At 44.2% G+C, this 22451-nt stretch overlaps 2 protein-coding genes across 2 annotated transcripts; both read right to left on the bottom strand.

Annotated features, from left to right (window-relative positions):
- Nucleotides 1–3532: 3532 nt before the first annotated feature.
- On the bottom strand, nt 3533–16021 carry LOC133238268 (MAGE-like protein 2). Its single transcript, XM_061401184.1, has 2 exons — nt 12981–16021; nt 3533–6134 (listed from the first exon to the last, which is right to left on the bottom strand). Exon 1 carries the CDS (start codon nt 15060–15062, stop codon nt 13029–13031), a length of 2034 nt encoding a protein of 677 aa, XP_061257168.1. The 5' UTR covers nt 15063–16021; the 3' UTR covers nt 3533–6134; nt 12981–13028.
- LOC133238270 (cytochrome c oxidase subunit 7A2, mitochondrial-like) lies at nt 9576–11760 on the bottom strand. The gene has a single exon (XM_061401186.1). The coding sequence runs from the start codon at nt 10733–10735 to the stop codon at nt 10421–10423; it is 315 nt and encodes a 104-aa protein (XP_061257170.1). The 5' UTR covers nt 10736–11760; the 3' UTR covers nt 9576–10420.
- Nucleotides 16022–22451: the final 6430 nt, after the last annotated feature.

Raw genomic sequence — 22451 nt, 5'->3', positions numbered from 1 at the left:
GTGGTGGTTGAGAAGAGACTCCATTGAGAAAACAGTCAAAATTGGAATCTTGAAATAAATGAATGATTGGGAATCCTTTTGTAATGCAAACGTGTTCCTTTCCCTTCTTAATATTCAAATGTTAGCTTTTTACAATGCAAGACACAAAGTACAAAAATCTAAGCTGAGTGAATGCTAAATTTCAGAAGTAATGTATTATTTAATAGCAGTTCATCATGATATAGGGCATCCCTTGTGGCTCAGCTGGTATAGAATCCACCTGCAATGCAGGAGACCTGGGTTCGATCCCTGGGTTGGGAAGATTCCCTGGAGAAGGGAAAGGCTACCCACTCCAGTATTCTGGCCTGGAGAATTCCATGGACAGTCCATGGGGTCGCAAAGAGTCGGACACGACTGAGCGACTTTCACTTTCACCATAGTATAATACGATAATGGTACTGGAAAATCTTCTCCATACTGTTACTGAACTCAGGTTCACCTGCTCCTCGCTCAAGAATCCAATACCAAGAGACAAGTGTCAGGTAAAAGGAAAGACAGCTTTATCGAGGAGGATGGCAATCTTGGGGAGAAGGCAGACCCATGAACCAAAAAATAATCCCGGAGTTTGCTCAAATCTATGTCCATTGAGTCAATGATGCTACCTAATCATTTCATCCTCTGCCACCCTCTTCTCCTGCCCTCAATCTTCCCCAGTATCAGAGTCTTTTCCAATGAGTCAGCTCTTCACTTCAGGTGGCCAAAGTATTGGAGCGTCAGCATCAGTCCTTCCAATGAATATTCAGGGTTGATTTCCTTTAGGATTAACTGGTTTGATCTCCTTGCAGTCCACGGGACTCTCAAGAGTCTTTTCTAGCACTGCAATTTGAAAGCATCAGTTCCTTAGTGCTCAGACTTCTTTATGGTCCAACTCTCACACCTGTACATGACTACTGGAAAAACCATAGCTTTGATCATACATACCTTTGTTAACAACTTTAGAGAAACTTTAAAAGGGAAGGGGGACAGAAAAAGGGAAGGTATTGAAAAAGATGCATAGTATCCTGCTAGTCACTTTTTAAAAACGCACAGACTTGTATAAAAATATATACTGGGCTTTGCACAGACTCTCTGGATAGATGTTCCAGACACTAAAAACAATGATTGCTTCTGGGAAAGGGCCATTAAGGACTGGGGAGCAGGGGTGTGGGGTTCAAAAGGTGAAGGAAGATTTACTTTTCACTGTATAGCTTTTAGTACTATTTCCCTTTTTCTTTGCTAACCATGTTCATGTACTCCATCCTTAAAAAAATTAAAATGTTCTCGTAATAAAGTAAAAAGATTCATTGTCCTTTCTGAGCTCAACTTCAAATCTCTGAGATAATGTATTTTTTAAGGAAACTACAACACAGTGAAATAATTATACTGATTTGCTAGGAGGAGGACTCATACTCAGGGCGGTCAGATTTTACTCCAGTCTCTGCCACTAACTAGGTACAGACAGATCACTTACGATTTTCATTTTTTTGTTTGGGGCAGGGAATGGACTAAACAAACTTTGGAATTGTTAAAGTCAACGCTCAATCACTAGTGGCTGATTGGTCAATATATATTTGTTAGGTCCAAATTTATTATTGCTTTTAAATATTTATTAGAATGGAAACCACAAAAATTTCCATGAATAGGAAACAACTGAATTTATGATACATCTATTCAATGGAATACTGTGTTCATAAAAAAAAAAAAAAATAAGAAAGCTCTTTGACACCCAAAATGGAAAGATCTCTGAGATACATATTAAGTTTAAAAAAGCCTGTAAAGAAACATCAGAATGTATAAGCACTTTGCGTATATAAATGATATATATACAGTGAATCATTATATATTTGTGCTTGAATGAAAGGATTTATAAGAAATCAGTAACATTTTTTAAATTATGTATTTATTTCTGGATGCACTGTGTTCATGGATGCTGCACTGGCTTTCTCTAGTTGCAGTGCTCAGGCTTCTCACTGCAGTGGTTCCTCTTGTTGCCGAGCTCTGAACCTGGAGAGTGAGGGCTTCAGGAGTTGTGGCACAGGCTTAGTTGCTCTGTGGCATGTGGGATCTTCCTGGACCAGGGATCAAACTCATCTCCCCTGCACTGGCAGGCAGATTCTTAACCACTGGTCCACCTGGGAAGCCCCTAATAACATTTTTGATGTCTATCAGTAACAATGTTCTGAAGGTTGAAGGCTTTAATATGTGCTATTTTATGCTTTTTGGATTTTGCAATATGGAATTACATTACCTAGTCAAAGATTTAAACTTTAAAAATGTGTTCATCCTATAAAATGTTTTATTTCTATGTCACTTTTTAAAAATTGTAGTTGATATATGATATGATATGTTACAAGTGTACAGTATAGTGGTACCTAATTAAGGTTATACTCCATCTAGAGTTGTTATAAAATATTGGCTATATTCCCTGCGCTGTACAACATAGCCTCATGGCTTACTTCATACATAATAGTTTGTATCTCTTACTCCGCTACCCCTTGTCTTGCCTCTCCCCACTGGTAACCACTAGTTTGTTCTCTGTATCTGTGAGTCTGTTTCTTTTTTGTTATACTCACTAGTTTGTTGTGTTTTTTTTAGATTCTACATACAACTGATATCATACAGCATTTGTTTTTCTCTATCTGACTTATTTCACTTAGCATAATGCCTTCCAAGTCCATCCATGGTGTTCAAATGGCAAAATTTTATTCTTAATGGCTGAATAGTATAAAAATACTTCTTTTAAATTGACGGTAAGATAAACCAGAAGAGTCTAGTGTTTTTTACTTTATTATATATTGATGGATTGATTTATACATTTATGTTTTTAATATTTATTCTTCCTTCATGTCAAGGCCTGTGCGGAGTCCTGGCTGGGGGTGCAGCTCTGCTCTAGGTAGTCAGTCACTTGGGGACCTAGTGTTTGTAAAATACCAAAGTACCTATATTTACTAAGATGATTATAAAGTTGTTTCTATTTTTCTTTCAAGGTGACTATCTGCTGCTCAGCATTGGGGACGCTTGAGGTTCACTAATCACAATTCTTAAGAACCAACTCTATTTATCCAAGATAAAATCCAATCATACGAGTATTGATTAGCCTCTGCAAGATAAAAGGCTCTTCTGCAGGTTCCTGAAACGTGCATATGTACACACCCTCTGCCCTCCAAGAATGTCCTTTGCACTTACTTGGTCCCTTATTCTGCACTACATTAAAGCTGATTTTTCTGTGAATTCCTAACTATAGCTCTTCAATTCTTAAAACAACTCTGCTGAGACTTCCCTGGTGGTCCAGTGGCTAAGGTTCCACACTCCCAATGCAGGGGGCCTGGGTTCGATACTTGGTCAAGGAACTAGATTCCACATGTTGCGACTAAGACCTGGTGCAGCCAAATAAACAAACAATCAATAAAATTAAAAACAGCAACAACAAAACAACTGTGCTTACCTGGTGCATTTTATATACAGAAGCTCAGCAGTTGCATATATTTATTAGTTAAAAATAAATCTATAAATATTAAATGGTTTATAAATTGCTGGTTTAATCCAATTATTCTTTTTGGATTGTGGTCAAATACACAGAAATTTTTGGTGGTGCTAGTGGTAAAGAACCTGCCTGCTAATGCAGGAGACATAAGAGACACGGATTCTACCCCTGGGTCAGGAAGATCCCCTGGAGGAGGCCATGGCAGCCCACTCCAATATTCTTGCCTGGAGAATCCCATGGAAAGAGGAGCCTGGTAGGCTACAGTCCATGTGGTTGCAAAGAGTTGGATACAACTGAAGCTACTTAGCATGCAAGCATGCACACATAAAATTTACCATCTTAATCATTTTCAAAAGTACAGTAGTGTTAAGTACATCCACACTGTTGTACAATCAATCTCCATAACCCTTTTCATCTGAAATTCTGTACCCATTAAATAACTCCCCATCCCCCCAACTATCCCCAGACTCTGGAAACCATCACTCTTCTGTCTCTGTGAGTTTGATTCTCTGACATGAGAAATCTTATATAGGTGGACTCACACAGCATATGTCTTGTGTAACTGGCTTATTTCACTTAGCCTAATATCCTGCCATTATTCTTTTTTCCAAGTATCTGCAATGCATATAGGCTTCCAGCTTGAGTTAATTTTTTAAAATTCTGAACACAGAAATACTGAAGCATGGGACAGAAAATGGGAAGAAATATAAAAACAACTAACATTTTTGGAAGATTTGATAAAACATACCATATCACATACTTTTGCTTGTAATTGGAAATCTAAAAAAAGAAACTATCCCTATATTAGAGCATTCTTGCACAAATAATCCAATGATACAAAGGCAGAACATAAAAGGAGAACAGTCCCACATTAATTTTGATTATCATTCATCAGTTCAGTTCAGTCGCTCAGTCGTGTCTGACTCTTTGCGACCCCATGAACCACAGCATGCCAGGCCTCCCTGTCCATCACCAACTCCTGGAGTTCACCCAAACCCATGTCCATTGAGTCAGTGATGCCATCTCATCCTGTCGTCCCCTTCTCCTCCTGCCCTCAATTTTTCCCAGCATCAGGGTCTTTTCAAATGAGTCAGCTCTTCACATCAGGTGGCCAAAGTATTGGAGTTTCAGCTTCAATGTCAGTCCTTCCAATGAAAATCCAGGACTGATCTCCTTTAGGATGGACTGGTTGGATCTCCTTGCAGTCCAAGGGACTCTCAAGAGTCTTCTCCAACACCACAGTTCAAAAGCATCAATTTTTCAGTGCTCAGTTTTCTTTATAGTCCAACTCTCACATCCATACATGACCACTGGAAAAACCACAGCCTTGACTAGACGGACCTTTGTTGACAAAGTAATGTCTCTGCCTTTTAATATGCTGTCTAGGTTGGTCATAACTTTCCTTCCAAGGAGTAAGCGTCTTTTAATTTCATGGCTGCAGTCACCATCTGTAGTGATTTTGGAGCCCCTCAAAAATAAAGTCTGACACTGTTTCCACTGTTTCCCCATCTATTTGCCATGAAGTGATGGGACTGGATGCCATGATATTAGTTTTCTGAATGTTGAGCTTTAAGCCAACTTTTTCACTCTCCTCTTTCACTTTCATCAAGAGGCTCTTTAGTTCTTCTTCACTTTCTGCCATAAGGGTGGTGTCATCTGCATATCTGAGGTTATTGATATTTCTCCCAGCAATCTTGATTCCAGCTTGTGCTTCCTCCAGCCCAGCGTTTCTCATGATGTACACTGCATACAAGTTAAATAAGCAGGGTGACAATATACAGCCTTGACGTGCTCCTTTTCCTATTTGGAACCAGTCTGTTGTTCCATGTCCAGTTCTAACTGTTGCTTCCTGACCTGCATACAGGTTTCTCAAGAGGCAGGTTAGGTGGTCTGGTATTCCCATCTCTTTCAGAATTTTCCACAGTTTATTGTGATCCACACAGTCAAAGGCTTTGGCATAGTCAATAAGGCAGAAATAGATGTTTTTCTGGAACTCTCTTGCTTTTTTGATGATCCAGCGGATGTTGGCAATTTGATCTCTGGTTCCTCTGCCTTTTCTAAAACCAGCTTGAACATCTGGAAGTTATCATTAATATATGCAATCAAATCAGCAGTTTTAAATCCTTGGGAAAAGGAGAAACTCCTGCTATTTAAAAAATGAACATACAAATTATAATACATTGATTGTACTAATCTTTCCAATAGCTTGATGAGGCCACACGATATCCTTAAAAAAGAAGCCACATTTTTCAATGTCCATTTCTGTGGGATTTGTACTTATATCTTTACCCAAAGTGTGTGATGTTATTTTCCACTTAGAATGCTGGAATGCTTCCACAAGAGAAATCTATTTTAAAAATCAACTTATTTTAAAACAAAGTTCATTTGGCTGTTCAACAAACTGTTCATTGGCACAGTTTATTATAGCTTAAAATTCTGATAATGTCTTTATTATCTGAGGCTGGAATATTCTCCCCAACCCTGAAATGTATACTTGGCAGAGGCAGTCTGGTTACGTTTGCTGGTCTAAGATAGGTCAGGACTCCGGGTGGAGGTTTCCAAAATGAGGTTAAGGTAAGTATTTGTGCTTTTATAAACTTGGTGTTGAAATCTGAAGGAATACTGGTGGGTTCTGGAAAGAAAAAAGCAATTTTGAGATGAGAGTGGAACAAAAAAATTAAAGAGTTGTTGATTTTCATTCTCTCTGGAAGTAGAGCTTTAAATGGAGAACTAAGCCACAGACTGATCTAGGGTATTACAGCTCGTTATGACTAACAGGCTTAAGAAAAAAGCTCATTAATAACTACTGCTTGCAGGAAAAGTGTATAGTATACACCTTATAACAAATTATACATTAATTATATATCAATTCCAGCTTCTCCATTTATATGACATTGAAAAAATTACATAACCTTCCAAAATCAAATCTCCTTTCCTTAAAGTAGAGATAAGAGTGGTGCCTGTCTCTGTTGTGACAAATGAGATAAAGCCTGTAAGTTACTTGGCACAGGGGGTAATGTATGATGAACACCCAATAAATGCTGATGCTAGCTACTATTATTAACAAATGCCCCATGTATGTGTATGTTGATTCTGAATTATACAAAATGGGAACACAAAGATGAATAAAACAATGGTGAATGAGATCCTCATGGTCTAGTGGAGAAGTGACTACTACTATATTAAAGAGGCAGTGAATCTGGGACTTCCCTGGGGGTTGAGAGGCTAAGACTCCATGTTCTCAAGTAGGGGGCCCAGAATCAATCCCTGGTCAGGGAACTAGATCTCACATGCCACAACTAGAGATCCCCTGCAGCCAAATAAATGTTGTGTTTTTTTTTTAAAGAAGAAGAAAAGAGGCAATGAGTCATCTGAGGATCAAATCAAGATTTTTCTTTAAGCATTTTATGAATTATAGCATAATTTTTACTATTATTATTCCAGATCAGGGTTTCTCAACCTCATACTGATGATGTTGGATAGTTCTGTGCTGCGAAAGGGCTGGCCTGAGGATGAGATGGCTGGATGGCATCACTGACTCGATGGACGTGAGTCTGGGTGAACTCTGGGAGTTGGTGATGGACAGGGAGGCCTGGCGTGCTGCGATTCATGGGGTCGCAAAGAGTCGGACATGACTGAGTGACTGAACTGAACTGAGCAGTTTAGGATCTGGCAGCACCTCTGGCCTCCACTCACCAGCTGCCTGCAGCACCTCTTCCCACTCTCCACATCTGCACTGCTGTGGGCTGTGGCTGCGAGCCTCCAAGACCAAATCCAGGCTTCAGTTTCTACTCCTGCTCTCCCCAGAGCTCCTAGGGCCTGCCTGTCTGGCCAGCGGTCTGCTCAGGGCCTGAACATTACCACCTGAACATTCTAAACTCCACTGTCGGCAGATGGCAGGCATCCAATGGTGGAATCGCAATCAGGGAGTCAGGAACTGGGCAGACCAGCTCTCCTCCAGCCAGCAGATGACCAGGAGATGGGCCAGCTTCTCCGAGAGGAGAGAATGGCACCCTGGGACCTGGGTGTCACTGGGGCAGAGTGAAGTACAGCATTTTGCCTGTGAACCTGACTGGCCAGGCCAGGCTCCCTCTGCCTTAGGCTAGCTGCTCTTGGTCAGGTGGATGATTCCAGCTGAGGCAACTGGAGTCAAAGCAGCTGTACAACCCACCGCCCAGTGAGTAGGAATGGGGGTGGGGGTGCGCGGGAGCAGTTACTCTCTTGTTATATAAGCAGCCACGTAATAGCCCAGATTTTCCCTTTTGACTCACCGAGCCTAAAATATTTATCATCTGGGCTTTTATAGAAAAAAATATTGCCAGCCTCCATTTTATTTTATTTATTTATTTTTCACCGCATGGCATGTAGGACCTCAGTTCCCTGACCAGGGATCAAACCTGGGCCCCCTGCATTGTAAGCGTGGAGCCTTAACCACTGGCCCACCAGGGAAGTCTCAGCTCCGTGTTAGATAAGCACTCATCTTACTGTCAATACAGAAAAATGTATCAAAACGGTGTCATGCTACCTGATGGTATCGTGAGACAGGAAGACAAGAGCATAGCCATTTTGGAAAAGGACCGGGAAGGGCCTTGAGAAAAACAGGCCTTGTGAGCTAAGAACAAAGGCCCCAGGGGTCTGGGGCCCAGAGACAAAAAACAGGGACCGGAAGGAACGAAAGATTAACTTTATCTCTGTTACACTAAGGAGTATACCTAGTTGCCACAAGACAAGAAGCTCAACTATAAATTGTAACCTTATCTGTTCCTGTGCTTTCCTACAGAAAATTCTCATGCATTTCTTCCCCCTCACAGAAGCACTCCCTATTGCTGATAGCCATCACGGAGCCACCTGCTGATAATCAAAGAAGGTTGACAATTTCTGGAAGTCTTCAGTGCTCTATCAGACAAACCCTCCCTTTTGTCCTAAAAGCAACTCACCCTTTCTACTCCAGGAGCTGAGAGTTTTGTTTTGTAGTTGTGTGTTTTTTTCGTTGCCACTTTTTCCTTTGTGCACAAGCTATCTCTTTTAATAAAAAGCTTTTCTTGGGACTTCCCTGGTGGTACAGTGGATAAGAATCCACCCGCCAATGCAAGGGACATAGGTTCGATCCCCAGTCCAGGAAGATTCCACATGACATGGAGCAACTAAGCCCATGAGCCACAATTGCTGAAGCCCCCACACCAAAGAGCCTGTGCTCGGCGACAAGAGAAGCCACTGCAATAAGAAACCCATGCACAACTAGACAGTGACCCCCACTTGTTGCAGCTAGAGAAAGCCTGCACACAGCAACGAAGACCCAGCACAGCCAAAATACAAATACATACAAAAATAAGTACATAAATTATATATATATATATAAAAGCTTTTGTTGCCTAAGCTTTCCTTTCCTTGGGGAAACGATACTCATTTCTATGGTAGTACTGTCCAAGAAGCTAGAAAGGGCCTGGCAACAATCTTTGTAGCCAAAGTAAAGTGTTATGCCCAAGTAAATAAACACCTGATGAATACCCATGGAGCCTACACTCTAGTTAGAAACTGTTGCTAACATCAAAGAGGGCTATTTTCAGCTTAGAACTAACCGGGAGAGAATTCAGCAATTATTCGCTAATTATTGGCCTACTGCCATTACTTTATAACAGAGCACACAGGTAGAATTACGAATGTAATTACCCTTCTTAAAAAGCCAGCAAGGGGACTTCCTGGTGGTACGGTGGATAAGAATCCACCTGCCAATGCAGGAGAAACCGGTTCAATCCCTGGTGCGGGAAGATCCCACAAGCCACGGAGCAACAAAGCCCTTGCGCCTACAGCCTGCGCTCTGCAACAAGACAAGCCACTGCAATGAGAAGCCTGTGCGCTGCAATGAAGAGTAGCTCCTGCTTGCTGCAACAAGAGAGAGCCCGTGTAGGGCAACAAAGACCCAGAACAACCAAAAATAAATAAGCAGTTTTTAAAAAAGAAGGCCTGCAAAGATTTCTCACTTTCTCACCCCTCAATTTTGGAGTTCCAGGCACTCTTTTTCATGGTAAAGACTGCTTTATTGGTAGCGATTCAGTTCAGTTCAGTTCAGTCGCTCAGTCATGTCCGACTCTGCGACCCCATGAATCACAGCACACCAGGCCTCCCTGTCCATCACCAACTCCCAGAGTTCACTCAGACTCATGTCCAGCGAGTCAGTGATGCCATCCAGCCATCTCATCCTCTGTCGTCCCCTTCTCCTCCTACCCCCAATCCCTCCCAGCATCAGAGTCTTTTCCAATGAGTCAACTCTTCCAATGAGGTGGCCAAAGTACTGGAGTTTCAGCTTCAGCATCATTCCTTCCAAAGAAATCCCAGGGCTGATCTCCTTTAGAATGGACTGGTTGGATCTCCTTGAAGTCCAAGGGACTCTCAAGAGTCTTCTCCAACACCACAGTTCAAAAGCATCAATTCTTCGGCGCTCAGCCTTCTTCACAGTCCAACTCTCACATCCATACATGACCACAGGAAAAACCATAGCCTTGACTAGACGGACCTTTGTTGGCAAAGTAATGTCTCTGCTTTTGAATATGCTATCTAGGTTGGTCATAACTTTCCTTCCAAGGAGTAAGCATCTTTTAATTTCATGGCTGCAGTCACCATCTGCAGTGATTTTGGAGCCCAGAAAAATAAAGTCTGACACTGTTTCCCCATCTATTTCCCATGAAATGATGGGACTGGATGCCATGATCTCCGTTTCCTGAATGTTGAGCTTTAAGCCAACTTCTTCACTCTCCACTTTCACTTTCATCAAGAGGTTTTTTAGTTCCTCCTCACTTTCTGACATAAGGGTGGTGTCATCTGCATATCTGAGGTTATTCATATTTCTCCCAGCAATCTGGTGGCAGTTAGTACAAGTCAATAAATATTGATCCCCACAAAACTCAGTTATTTATCAGATTACTGGTTCACAGTAAGCTGAACGGAGTTGAGCCAAGTGACTGCTGGGAGGATAAACTGAAGCCAATCCTGCTTCTTGGGAAATGAAGTCATAGTCAGTTGATATATGGCATATGCCATTCCATCAACTCTAAGAATCATGGTGGCTCTATACAGGAGGGCATCAGCTATCCCACCTTTCAGATGTACTGGAATGCCATTACCTTTCTGAAACAGCTTTTGTTTCCCTGGAAGCTTATGCTCAAACTGCCTGTATGAAGCAGTATTCATGGTTCTCTGGGTAATCTGACAAAGAGCCAGCAGATACTGCAGCATCTTGGCTCAGTTACTGCCCACTAACCTCGACAACTGACCACCAGGAACGAAAATCCCCAAGCACTCTTGACTACAGCCTCAGATTATCCTTTCCCAAGTGTGTCCCCAGCAGGTCATGGACTGTTAAACCTCTGAGCCTTTCTGTTGATTTTTCCCCATGCATGGAATGTTCTTTCTGTCTTCTTAATCCAATGGATACCTCTGGGTCTTCGTTGCTACACACAGGCTTTAGATCAAAAATCCCTCACCCAGCCCACACCTGTATTCTGGAAGACTGAGTAGACTTGTGTTACAGCACTTGCTGTGTGTATGTGTGCTCAGTCACTCAGTCATGTTCTTCTCTTTGCGACCCCATAGACTGTAGCCCACCAGCTCCTCTGTCCATGGGGTTTTCCAGGCAAGAATACTGAGTAGGTATACTGTTTCCTCCTCCAGGGGATCTTCACTGTGTAATTATTTCTAGATCTGCCTCCCTTGATAAACAGTGAGTGCTTGGAGAACAGGGGCACCTTATCTCTGAATCTCTAACACCTAATGGAATGCCTGGCACTTGACAGAAATTCAACAAATGCCAGGCCAATGAATTAATTATTTGAAAGGCACTGCATGGCAGTTCCTGTCAAAAATAAGGGGTAGACACAAGGCTACCCCTTCTTCTTCCTTGTCTAAAGTTTTCTTCTCTTTAGAGAACATGGTCTCTAAGCTTTCTGATGGCAAGGTCTGCAACCTTTGTGTTTATTTGTGATCACCATTATTCTTGGCACTTAGTAAATGCTCCTTCAAGAATTATATGGAGAATTACTTCAATCATACGAATTAATGGGAAAATGATCTTTTTCAATAACACTAAATCCTTAACTTATGGAATTATTACAATTTGTTACTATTTTGCTCTTTAAAAAAAAGAAACCTAAATCACTGAATGTGTTTCATTTTAGAATCCACGAGTCCAAACTGTACAAAAATCAAACAAGCTAAAATGCTTTGCCCCTATGATTATCTATAGAATATATATGTGTGTGTGTGTGTGTATTTAGAAACTGTTACACATTCTGTTAAAGGTGAATTGGAGAAAACTGTAAGGAAATTAAGGGTTTGACTTCCACCTAATAGCTGTATTTCACGTCAGAGATGAAACCAGTCAATATGAACACCTTCTTGAATATGTTGGTAGCATGTGAACAGGAGCATTAACATCATCTCAAGGTATTGCTCTGCTCCATGCTCTTCCTCCTTGCCCCCCAAGGAATTTATCAAATGGGGTCAGAGACAAAGACCAGTATACTGACACACTGCACTTAAACCATTGAGAAGCAGTGTTTTAAAGGTCACCAATTTTGACCTTCACATGATCTCTCCTATTGTTCTAACTGACAGGGGGTCAGTTGGGAGTTAAATGAACCTCCTCCTCAGCCGTCTTAACCATAACATTCATCTCATAGGTCAGCATAAAGGGTCTTGTGATTCAGTACACATAACCACATGTGTACTATGGTACATAAGCATATATGATTTAATACAAATAACAAAATGTTTTCCAAATCTCAGAATCTTTACAAGTTTCAGGCCATGATTAATTTTAACCTTTATGTTGACACATGTAAAATAATTTTACTTAAGTAAATGGATTTCAAAAAGCAACCATCACTACCATAAACAAAGAAACTGTTATAATACTGGGCATAGATAGAAGTTATCCACTAAAATAACTTTGTTAATATGAATGGTATTAAGTCCTAGCCAGGTGCCGGTGTTGCCTACCAAAGCCTTACAGAGGTGTTAGAGATCAGTAACCCCAAACTAATCAAATATATTCATATAATCAAAAAGATTGAAAAAGAACTGAAAAGACCTTTCCCACCGGAAGGCTCACTGCTATTTGTGCTGTGTCTTGTACCACCTAAACTCATCTTGTTTCAGAAACATTGTAGAATCTCCCCACCTTCACACCCCCTGAAGCCTCAGAACTCCTGAGTGAAGGTAATTAACACCTTTCGGCTGGTAGAGCCATAAAGCCTTAACAACAACTCATCCACTCAGAGCACTAGGTTTCAAAAACCTACTGCCACCAGGGAAGTCCTATTCAAAAACCTACCTAAGTTCAAATAATCGAATCGCTGAAGGAACAGGCCAGTTCACCTCCAGTAACTTTGTGTGTCTGAACAGAGGCGGTTGAGGAAACCACCAGGACACGGACCTGGAAACAATTAAGGAATACTGAAGGTATTCCTTCTAAATCACTTACTTGGCGGAGGCCTGAGGGCCACTCAGAGGGCTGGGGTCTGCTTCTGTCCTAGATGGAGTGACTCTTCTTCCCTCGGGCCAGGGTGGGGGTCCTCCCGGAGGGCACTGACTGCTGGGCTTGAGCAGCTGGAGCTGGAGACTGAGGAGGCAGGGCTGCAGCGTCAGGACGGTTCTGACTTAGCTCCTGGTCCGCTGGTGGCGGGGTCTCAAGATCAACTGGCTCTGTGTGAAACTCCCAGGCAGATGGAGGCTGGCTTGGTCTAATTTCCTGGACTAAAGAGCTGCTCTGGGAGGCCTGCTGGGTGTGATACGTGGCCTGAAGGTCCAGAATAGCCTGGACTACCTGAAGGTCCACAGGCTGGGTCTGCAAAGACTCGGTGGGCAGAACCTGGAGCAGAGAGATGGTGACCAGACTCTGGGCCTGGGAGGCCTGAAGAGGTGGTGGTCCAGTTTGACAGACCTCCAAAAGATTCTGAAGCTGCTGCTGAGAGGCCACAGGCACCAAGGAGTGGCCCTCAGAGGCCACAGGCACTGGGAGCTGGCTTTGAGAGGCCACAGGCACCAGAGGATGGCTCTGAGAGGTCCTAGGCATCAGGGGGTAACTCTGAGAGGCTCTAGGCACCAGGGGGTGGCCCTCAGAGGCCACAGGTACCAGGGGGTGGCCCTCAGAGGCCACAGGCACCGGAAGCTGGCTCTGAGAGGTCCTAAGCACCAGGGGGTAGCTCTGAGAGATCCTAGGCTCCAGGGGGTGGCTCTGCGAGGTCCTAGGCACCAGGGGGTGGCTCTGAGAGGTTCTAGGCACCAGGGGCTGGCCCTTAGCGGCCACAGGTATCAGGGGTTGGCCCTCAGAGGCCACAGGCACCGGGAGCTGGACTTGAGAGGTCACAGGCACCGGGGGGTGGCTCTCAGAGGCCACAGGCACCAGGGGGTGGCTCTCAGAGGCCACAGGCACCAGAGGGTGGCCCTCAGAGGCCACAGGCACTGGGAGCTGGCTCTGAGAGGTCCTAGGCATCAGGGGGTGGCTCTGAGAGGTAAGGATGGTCAGAGGCTGACTTGCAAAGGACGAGGAGACAACAGGCAGGCTCTTAGAGGCAAAGACCACCTGAGGCTGAATAGTAGAAGTCAGGGGGACAACAGGCTGTCTTGTAGAAGCAAGAGTGACTGCAGGGGCCTGGCTTGTAGAGGAAACTACAGGCTGGCTTTTAGAAGTCAGGAGACGTGGAGGCTGGCTAGTAGAGGCCAAAGGGGCTGCAAGCTGGCTCACAGAGACAAGAGTCACTGCAAGGGGCTGGCTCGTAGAGACCAAGTCTACTACAGGCTGGCTCTTCGAAGTCAGAATAGGGGCAGTTTGGCTCATAGAGGCCAAGGAGACTACGGGCAGGCTCTTAGAAGTCAGGATGACTGGAGTTGGAGCCTGCTCCAGAGAAGATGGCGTAAATGGCTGCACCAGATTGGTCGATGGTCCCTTAACGAACTTTGGGAGACTAGCCTCACGGCCCAGGTCACCAGCATCGGGCACCTGGGAGCCAGCTTCCTTTAAAATTTTGACAGCTTCAGGTTTGGGGAGATCCTTGCTGCCAAAGTCCTGAGCCTCGCCCTTCTCCGCAGCCCCTTCTGCCCGGTCTTCGTCTTGGTCTAGCTGGCTTTCGACCTGGCCCGTGACGGTCATATCCAGAGATGTCCGCCCTTTCAGGAACCTCTGGCGTTGTCGCCGCCGCCGCCGTATCCGCATAAAGGTGTTGGAAACGCTGCCTATGGTTAAAGTGAAGCGGTTGCTGATGGTCTGGCTCAGGACTTCCAGCGTGTAGGCGGAGGGCAGGCGGTAGGGGCTGTTGAAGGCCTCTTCAGAAGACAGTTCGATGTTACCGCTGTACCAGAAAGTCCACCAGAGGAGGCTGAGGAAGACGATGCTGGCACCCAGGTAGAGCAACATGTCATAGTAGAGTATACGGGTAAAGACCCCGGTGAACAGCATGGCCGCGCCCACCGTGTCGAAGGTGATGCCCAGCCAAAAGAAATGCTTGCAGCGGCCCAAGCACGACCGCTTCTCGATCTTGGCGACGTGGTTAACCGAAACCTCCATGAGCCCCGACTGTCGCTGTCGCCGCCGCCGCCGGGTCCGCAGAAGCTACCAGGCAAGCGGCGTCGCCACAGGCCGGCAGGGGCCGCTGGGTCGCCACGGCGACGCGTTGGGGGCGCGCCAAGAAGGAGGCAGGACAAGCGTTCGGGAAAGCTCGGCCGCCGCCCACTTGCGCGGAGAGGGGGGGCGGGGTGGGGGAGGCGTCGCTCCAGAGCCGGGCGCATGCGCAGTCTGCCCCAAGGCGGTCTGTCCCAAGGCGGTGCCCCGCCCCCGACCCGGGCCGCTTTTCCCCACGCGCACAGTGTTTGCTCGGCGTGATCCAGTCGCGTGTGCGTGTGCCGCCTGGGACCTTCGGAGAGCCAAGAGTTCACCTCACGTGCTTTGTGTCCCCGCCGTAGGAAGACATCTACATTCTTTCCTTCGAGCCCCCGCCTTCTAGAACAGTGGCGAAATCCTGAAGGAGAGCAAAGGGCAAGGACTCTGTCTGTAACTTCCACTTCCCAGCTAGGAATGCAGCTTGGTGTCAGGTGCTACCACTTTCAGAGTTAAAGGCTTCCCCTGGTTTTGGTGAAGGGTCTGTTGATAGATCTCTTAATTCGGATCTTAGCTATTTGCCTCCTAGTGACTGGGCGATTACTTGCTTGCCTGGAGAGCAGACCTAGAGATGAATTCCCCCGCCCCTCTCCCGTCTTTTAAGTTTCTTCTGTTTTAATTTTCCTTCCAGTTTTTTTAGTTTTATTTTGAGTTTTATTTTGGTGGGGTTGGTTTTTTTTTTTTTTTTTGGCCACTCCGTGAGGCATGTGGGATCTTAGTTCCTCTACCAAGAATGGAACCCCTGCCCCCTGCAGTTGAAGCACAGTCTTAACCAGTGGACCACCAAGGAAATTTTAATTTTCCTTAGAGTGTTAAATTAGTTGAAAAAATTTGAAAAATGGGTGTATTTAATTTACATTGTTTTGAGTTTATTGTAGAGTATTTGTAACAAAACCAGAATTTGTTACAATTTTACATTCGTGGTCTTAATGGAAACAAACATCAATAACACTATTAAAATATACTTCTTAGTGTATCTTGTTTTAAATGGAAAATTGCCGCATTTTACAATTTTTCAACGTAGTAACTCATTAACATCTCCCCACCCACCCCAAGCTGCACCCAGGGGCTTATGGGATCTCAGCTCCCCCACTAAGGATTGAACCCAGACCCTGACAGGGAAAGCACCAAGTCATTACCACTGAACTACCAGAGAAGTTACAAACCACAGGATATTTTTGAGGAAATAATTTTTTTAAGTTATTCTTTTTATGGAAGAAATGTTTGCTTTACTTCCTGATAGTAAAAAGTAGTTCTTATACAGGAGCACAGATCAAAGCCTTTCAGAAGTGGATTGTTAAAAATCAATGGTGTGGTGGGTCCTTGATATGAGATAGGGATTAGGTAATTATAACAATATAGTTTCTCAGAGAAAGCCATTTTCACACCCCAGATTAGTATTTTTTTCTTTAGTAAGTCAATAACTTAATTAACTTATTGATTGCTTTATTGGCTGGGAAGGTATTCATCAACCAGAAGAAAAATGAGCAACTGCTTATTAACTTTCCAGTAGCTAACATGATACTACTACTACTACTAAGTTGCTTCAGTCGTGTCCGACTCTGTGCGACCCCATAGACGGCGGCCCACCACGCTCCCCCGTCCCTGGGATTCTCCAGGCAAGAACACTGGAGCGGGTTGCCATTTCCTTCTCCAATGCATGAAAATGAAAAGTGTAAGTGATATCGCTCAGTCGTATCTGACTCTTAGCGACTCCATGGACTGCAGCCTACCAGGCTCCTCCATCCATGGGATTTTCCAGGCAAAAGTACTGGAGTGGGGTGCCATTGCCTTCTCCGATACTACCTGGACTTAAATCTCAGAAATAATAGATTTCTTTTACATGATAATGCATTTTAGTTGAGAGGTGTTGATCTCTCTTTGGTTTTACATAGTGCTAATATTCCATGGGGTCGTGAAAGAGTCAGACACAACTTAGCGACTAAACAACAAGAAATATACCGTGACATAATGTGACATACTTTAAGCTGCACTTTGAAAATTGCAGTATGTAGTTGATTTACAATGTTAACGTTAATTTCTGCTGTATAGCAAAGTAATTCATATCTATATCTATCTGTATATGAAAGTGAGGTGAAAGTCACTCACTCGTGTCCGACTCTTCGACCCCATGGAATATATATACTGTCCATGGAATTCTCCAGGCTAGAATAGTAGAGTGGATAGCATTTCCCTTCTCCAGGGAATCTTCCCAACCCAGGAATCAAACCCAGGTCTCCCACATTGCAGGCAGATTCTTAACCAGCTGAGCCAGAAGATATTTTATATTTTATATTATTTTCCATTATGGATAGAAAAGGCAGAGAAACCAGAGATCAAATTGCCAACATCCATTGGATCATAGAAAAAGCAGAAGTCCAGGAAAACATCCACTTCTGCTTTGTTGACTGCTTCTGCTTTGTTGGCTACACTAAAGCCATTTTCATCTTTTGTGAATCTACTGTACGTTTTTGCTTCGTGTTTACCGTGAGGCTTGCACATGAGACTTGCACATAATGTCCTATAGATATAACCATCTATTTTATGCTGATAACAATTTAATTTCAATCATAGACAAAAACTCTTCTCCCTTATTTCCCCTTTTATCTTTTTGATGTCATAATTTACCTCTTTTATTTTGGATATTCCTTAACAAATTATTATAGTTATAGCTATTTCTAATACTCTTGTTCTTTAACCTTAATAACAAAGGAACTCCCTTAATCTGTCAGTGGTTTCTCAGTAGAATACTTACACGCCAGAAGACAGTGGGATGATATATTCAAGAGTGCTGAAAGGAAAAAACAAAACCTGCCAACCAAAAGGAGCTAAGTGGTTAACACTCCATCCTATTGCAGTATTCAGATATTCTGAATTGACTGTATACTTAATTTTATCCGTATGTTGTATATTTTCACATGTTTTCATGTTACTAACGAGTATCTTTGCATTTCAGCTTGGAAAATTCCTTTCAGCATTTCTTATAAAGCAGGTTTGGTGGTGATGAATTGCCTCAGGTTCTGTTTTTCTGGGAAGGTCTTTATCTCACTCTCGTTCCCGAAGGACAGATTTGCCAGTAAAGCACTTTGGGTTGGCAGGTTTTGTTTTGCCCTTTCCTTTCAGCACTCTTGAGTACATCATCCCACTGTCTTCTGGCATTTAAGTTTTCTGCTGAGAATCCACTGGTAGCTTGAGGGCGGTCCTTTGTAAGTTATAGGCTTTTTTCCCCACCCTCCTCTTGCTGTGTTTAAGATTCTCTCTTGGTTTTTGAGTTTTGATAGTTTTTTTTTAAATGTGCCTTGGAGAGGATCTCTTTAAGCTGACTTTGTTAGGTGACCCATGAGCTTCACAAAATTGGATATCCAGATCGCTCTGCATTTAGGAAGTTCTCAGACATTACTTCTTCAAATAAACTTTCTGTCTTCTTCTCCCTCTCTTTTCTTTTTGAAACTAATAATTTGGAAAATACTTCTTTTTTTTTCTTTTTTTTGATGGATCCATGGACCACATAGGTTCCTTTCATTCCTTACTCTTTGATCGCCTCTAACTGGATAAGCTCTAATTTCCTGTCTTCTGTCTCACAGAATCGTCTATTGATCCATCTGTGGTTGCTTTCTATTGCATTTTTCATTTCATTCATTGTATGCTTCAGCTCCAGAACTTGTATGTATTTATTTATTGATTTTGGCTGCACTGGATCTTCATTGCCATTGCTACACGAGGGCTTTCTCTAGCTGCAAACAAGCCAGGGCTACTCTCTCGCTGTGGTCCGAGGGCTTCTCTAGTTGTGGGGCACTGGCTCTAGAGTGCGTGGGCTGCAATAGTTGCGGCACGTGGGCTCAGTTGTTGCTGCGTCAGGGTTTAATTGCCCTCTGAATGTGTGGGATTTTAGTTTTCCAACCAGGGCTCAAACTTGAGTCCCCTACATTGGCAGGTGGATTTAAACCACTGGATCACCAGGGAAGTCCCCAGAACTTCGTTATGTTCTTTTTTGTGATTTCTATGTATTTGTTAAACCTTTCATTTTGTTTGTATATTGTTTTCCAGATTTCACTGAGTTGTCATTTTGTGTTTTCTTGAAACTCACTAAGTTTCCTTAAAACAGCTACTTGAATTCTTTATTGGGTGAATTGAAGATCTCCGGGTCTCTGGATTTGGTTACTGGAAGTTTCTTGTAATCATTTGGTGGTGTGATGTTACCTTGACCTTTCCTGTTCCTTAGAGTTTTGCTTTGCTCGTTTCACACGTAAAGTAGCGGTCATCTTCTCCAGTTTTTACTGCCTTCTGTTGGCTCTGCTACCGATTCTGAGGCTTTCTCAGACCTTATAGGGGTATACCGACTCTGTGCTGCTTGCTCCCTCTTGTGGCAGAATTCTTAAGCTTCTATGTCTTCTCTGGATCCTGCAAAGTTCTGACAGTTTCTCCTGTTTTCCCAAAGATGGGGTTTTAGCTTTAGCACCGCCAAGCTTGCCTTCCGTCCCCGGCCCACAGATTGAGGCCGGCTTCCTGAGTGTTCTCACTAGCTGTCCGCCGCAGTTTGCTCTCCCCACTGCTGTCAGGAGCACACACAGGGGCCTGGCCACAGAGGAGTGGGGTGGCTTGGGCGAGGCACCTGGAGCACTGAGGGCACCTGTGGGTCAGTTGGCAAGCGGGGCTTTCGCAGCGACACATGGGCAGGCTTCCTGATGGAGTCCCAATGCAGTTAGTAGGATCTGCATCCCTTTAAAGCCCTCGGAATCCTATCTCCACTCACCCAGCTTCTTCCGGGCCTCCCATCCTGGAGCTCAGGATTCAGTAACTGTGGGTGGGGTGAGAGAGGAATGAGCCCCTTCCCCTACATCCTGCACAACTGGGAAGGCTGGGCACTCAGTCCCATGCTCTCCCTTTCCTTGCAGGAGAAATCACCACCGAGAAAACCTCTCTTTTCACTTGAGCTGGGCTGCCTTGGGGGCGGAGTGATGTGGGGAAAGTGAAGAGGTTCCTCTTACCCTCTCCTTTGTGTCCAGACTTGTATTTCTTTGCTCCTTTTTTCTTTCTTTTTAAAAAATATTTATTTGGCCATGTCGAGTCTTAGTAGCAGTATGCGGGATCTTTGTTGCATCATGCCAGATCTTTCTCTGTGGCACACAGACTCTAGTTGTGACATGTGGGCTCTGTAGTTGTGGCGCACGGGTCTAGTTGCTCTGCCCGGATCTTAGTTCCTTGACCAGGGATTAAACCCATGTTGCCTCCATTGCAAGGAGGATTCCTAACCACTGGACCACCAGAGGAGCAAAAAAGTCCCTCTTTGCTCCTTTCATGTCCTAGAACTTTTCCTCTGGAAAGTTCCGCCAAGGCTCTCTCACCCATGGTTGATTCTAGGGATTCCCAGACCACAGCAGAGAGAGGCTGGAGCCAGTTGATGAGCCATCGCAGGGTCTATAGCTGGGAGCGAGGTCTGTCTGCCTATTGCCTGAGCACAGGTGGGCAAGACTTCTCCTGCATCTGTTGGCTTATGGATCCCACTGCTCCCTCAATGGTACCTTTGTGCATGGATGGATGCCAGATTTTTGTTATTGGTTAGGGAAAGGGATAAAAGCAAGGGATGTCTTTGTCACTGTGATACTGACATCACCTATCCCATTTTAACTACTTTTAAGCGTATAATTCAGTGGCATATGTTTTCACAGCTATGCAACCATCACCACTATTCACCTCCAGAACTTAATTTCCCAAATTAAAAGTCAGTATCTATTAAATAGTAAGTCTTCATCATCCCTTTCCCCCAGCACCTGGTAATCTCTGTTCTACTTTCTGTCTCTATGACTTTGACTATTCTAGGTACCTTTCACATAAGAGGAATCATGCAATATTTGTCTTACTGTCTCTGGCTTTTATAAGTTAGCATCCGTGTTGTTCAAGATCCTTCCATTTTGCAGCATGTGTCAGAGTTTCCTTTTTAAGGCTAATAATATCCCATTGTCTAGATATGCTACATTTTGTTTATTCATCCATCCACTTAGGAATATTTGGGCTGTTTCTTCCTTTGTGCATCCTTGCTTTATTCACAGCACTGCTGACACTTGCTTCTTGCCCCAGTGGCTCAGAGGTAAAGAATCCACCTGCAAAGTGCAGTCTCCTGCAGAGAGGCACAGGAGACTTGAGTTCAGTCTCTGGGTCAGGAAGATCCCTGGAGAAGGGAATGGCAATCCACTCCAGTATTCTTGCCTGGAGCATCCCATGGACAGAGGAGCCTGGTGGGCTACAGTCGATAGGGTCACAAAGAGTCGGACACAGCTGAAGTGACTGAGCACACACGGACTGAATTGTGTGCTGCCCAAATTCATATGTTCAAGCCCCAGTGTGACTTTGTTTGGAGAGAGGGTCTATAAGGAGGTAATCAAGATTAACTGAGGTTATAGGATAACACCTTAAGTCCATAGGACTGAGGTCCTTATAAAAGGGGAAGGGGCACCAAAGATTTCTCCCTCCACCTGAACAGAGAGGAGCCCCTTTGAGGACACAGCAATAAGATGGCCACCTATAAGCCAGGAAGCAAGTCCTCACCAGAAACCAAAGCTGCCAGCATCTCTCTGTAAGGAGTCTAGCCTCCAAAACAGAGAAATTTTCTGTGGTTAAACTATTCAGTCTGTTATGTTTTGTTATGGCAGCCTGAGCAGACTAACACAGACTACCCTGGATGATTCTTTGCTGCGGGAGGGCTGTCTTGTATATGGGAGGACACTTTGCAGGTGCCTCTGGCCGCTACTCACAGGGAGAAGCCAGTAGCGCCTTCCTCGCCATGTTGTGACAACCAAAAGTGACTCCAGACACTGCCAGGTGTTTCCTGGGAAACAAAACTGTCCCAGTGGAGAACCACTGATGTAGAGGAATTGAGACATTCCTCTTGCCCGAGAGGCATTCCACTTGTCTCTCTGGCTGGGGGACTTCCCTGGTGGTCCAGTGGTTAAGAATCCGCCTCGCAGTGCAGGTGACACAGGTTCGATCCCTAATCTGGAAACTAAGATCCCACAGGCCTTGGAGCAACTAAGCCCACGTGCCACAACAATGAAGCCTCTGTGCTCTGGAGCCTGAGCTCTACAACTAGAGAGTCTGTGCACTGCAGTGAAGGATCCCACGTGCTGCAACTGAGACCCGATGCAGCCAAATAAGTAAATGTTAAAAAAAAAAAGACCTAGTTCAGTTGCTTTCCATTTTCATAGGGAGTGGCTGCTAGAGAAGAAGACATGTCCTATGGGAGAAAGAGGCAAAGATCTCAGACTTCAGTCCACGTTTTTTGTTATTATTCAATATCAGAAT

The sequence above is a fragment of the Bos javanicus genome, chromosome 25, assembly GCF_032452875.1.
Source record: "Bos javanicus breed banteng chromosome 25, ARS-OSU_banteng_1.0, whole genome shotgun sequence".
Taxonomy (NCBI): domain Eukaryota; kingdom Metazoa; phylum Chordata; class Mammalia; order Artiodactyla; family Bovidae; genus Bos; species Bos javanicus.
Note: the sequence above shows the minus strand (reverse complement) of the source record. Positions and strands in the feature narration are given on the sequence as shown.

Excerpts from the sequence above, each read along its gene's own strand:
- LOC133238270 (XM_061401186.1), bottom strand. The coding sequence starts at position 10,735 with ATGCTGCAGTATCTGCTGGCTCTTTGTCAGATTACCCAGAGAACCATG.
- LOC133238268 (XM_061401184.1), bottom strand. The coding sequence starts at position 15,062 with ATGGAGGTTTCGGTTAACCACGTCGCCAAGATCGAGAAGCGGTCGTGC.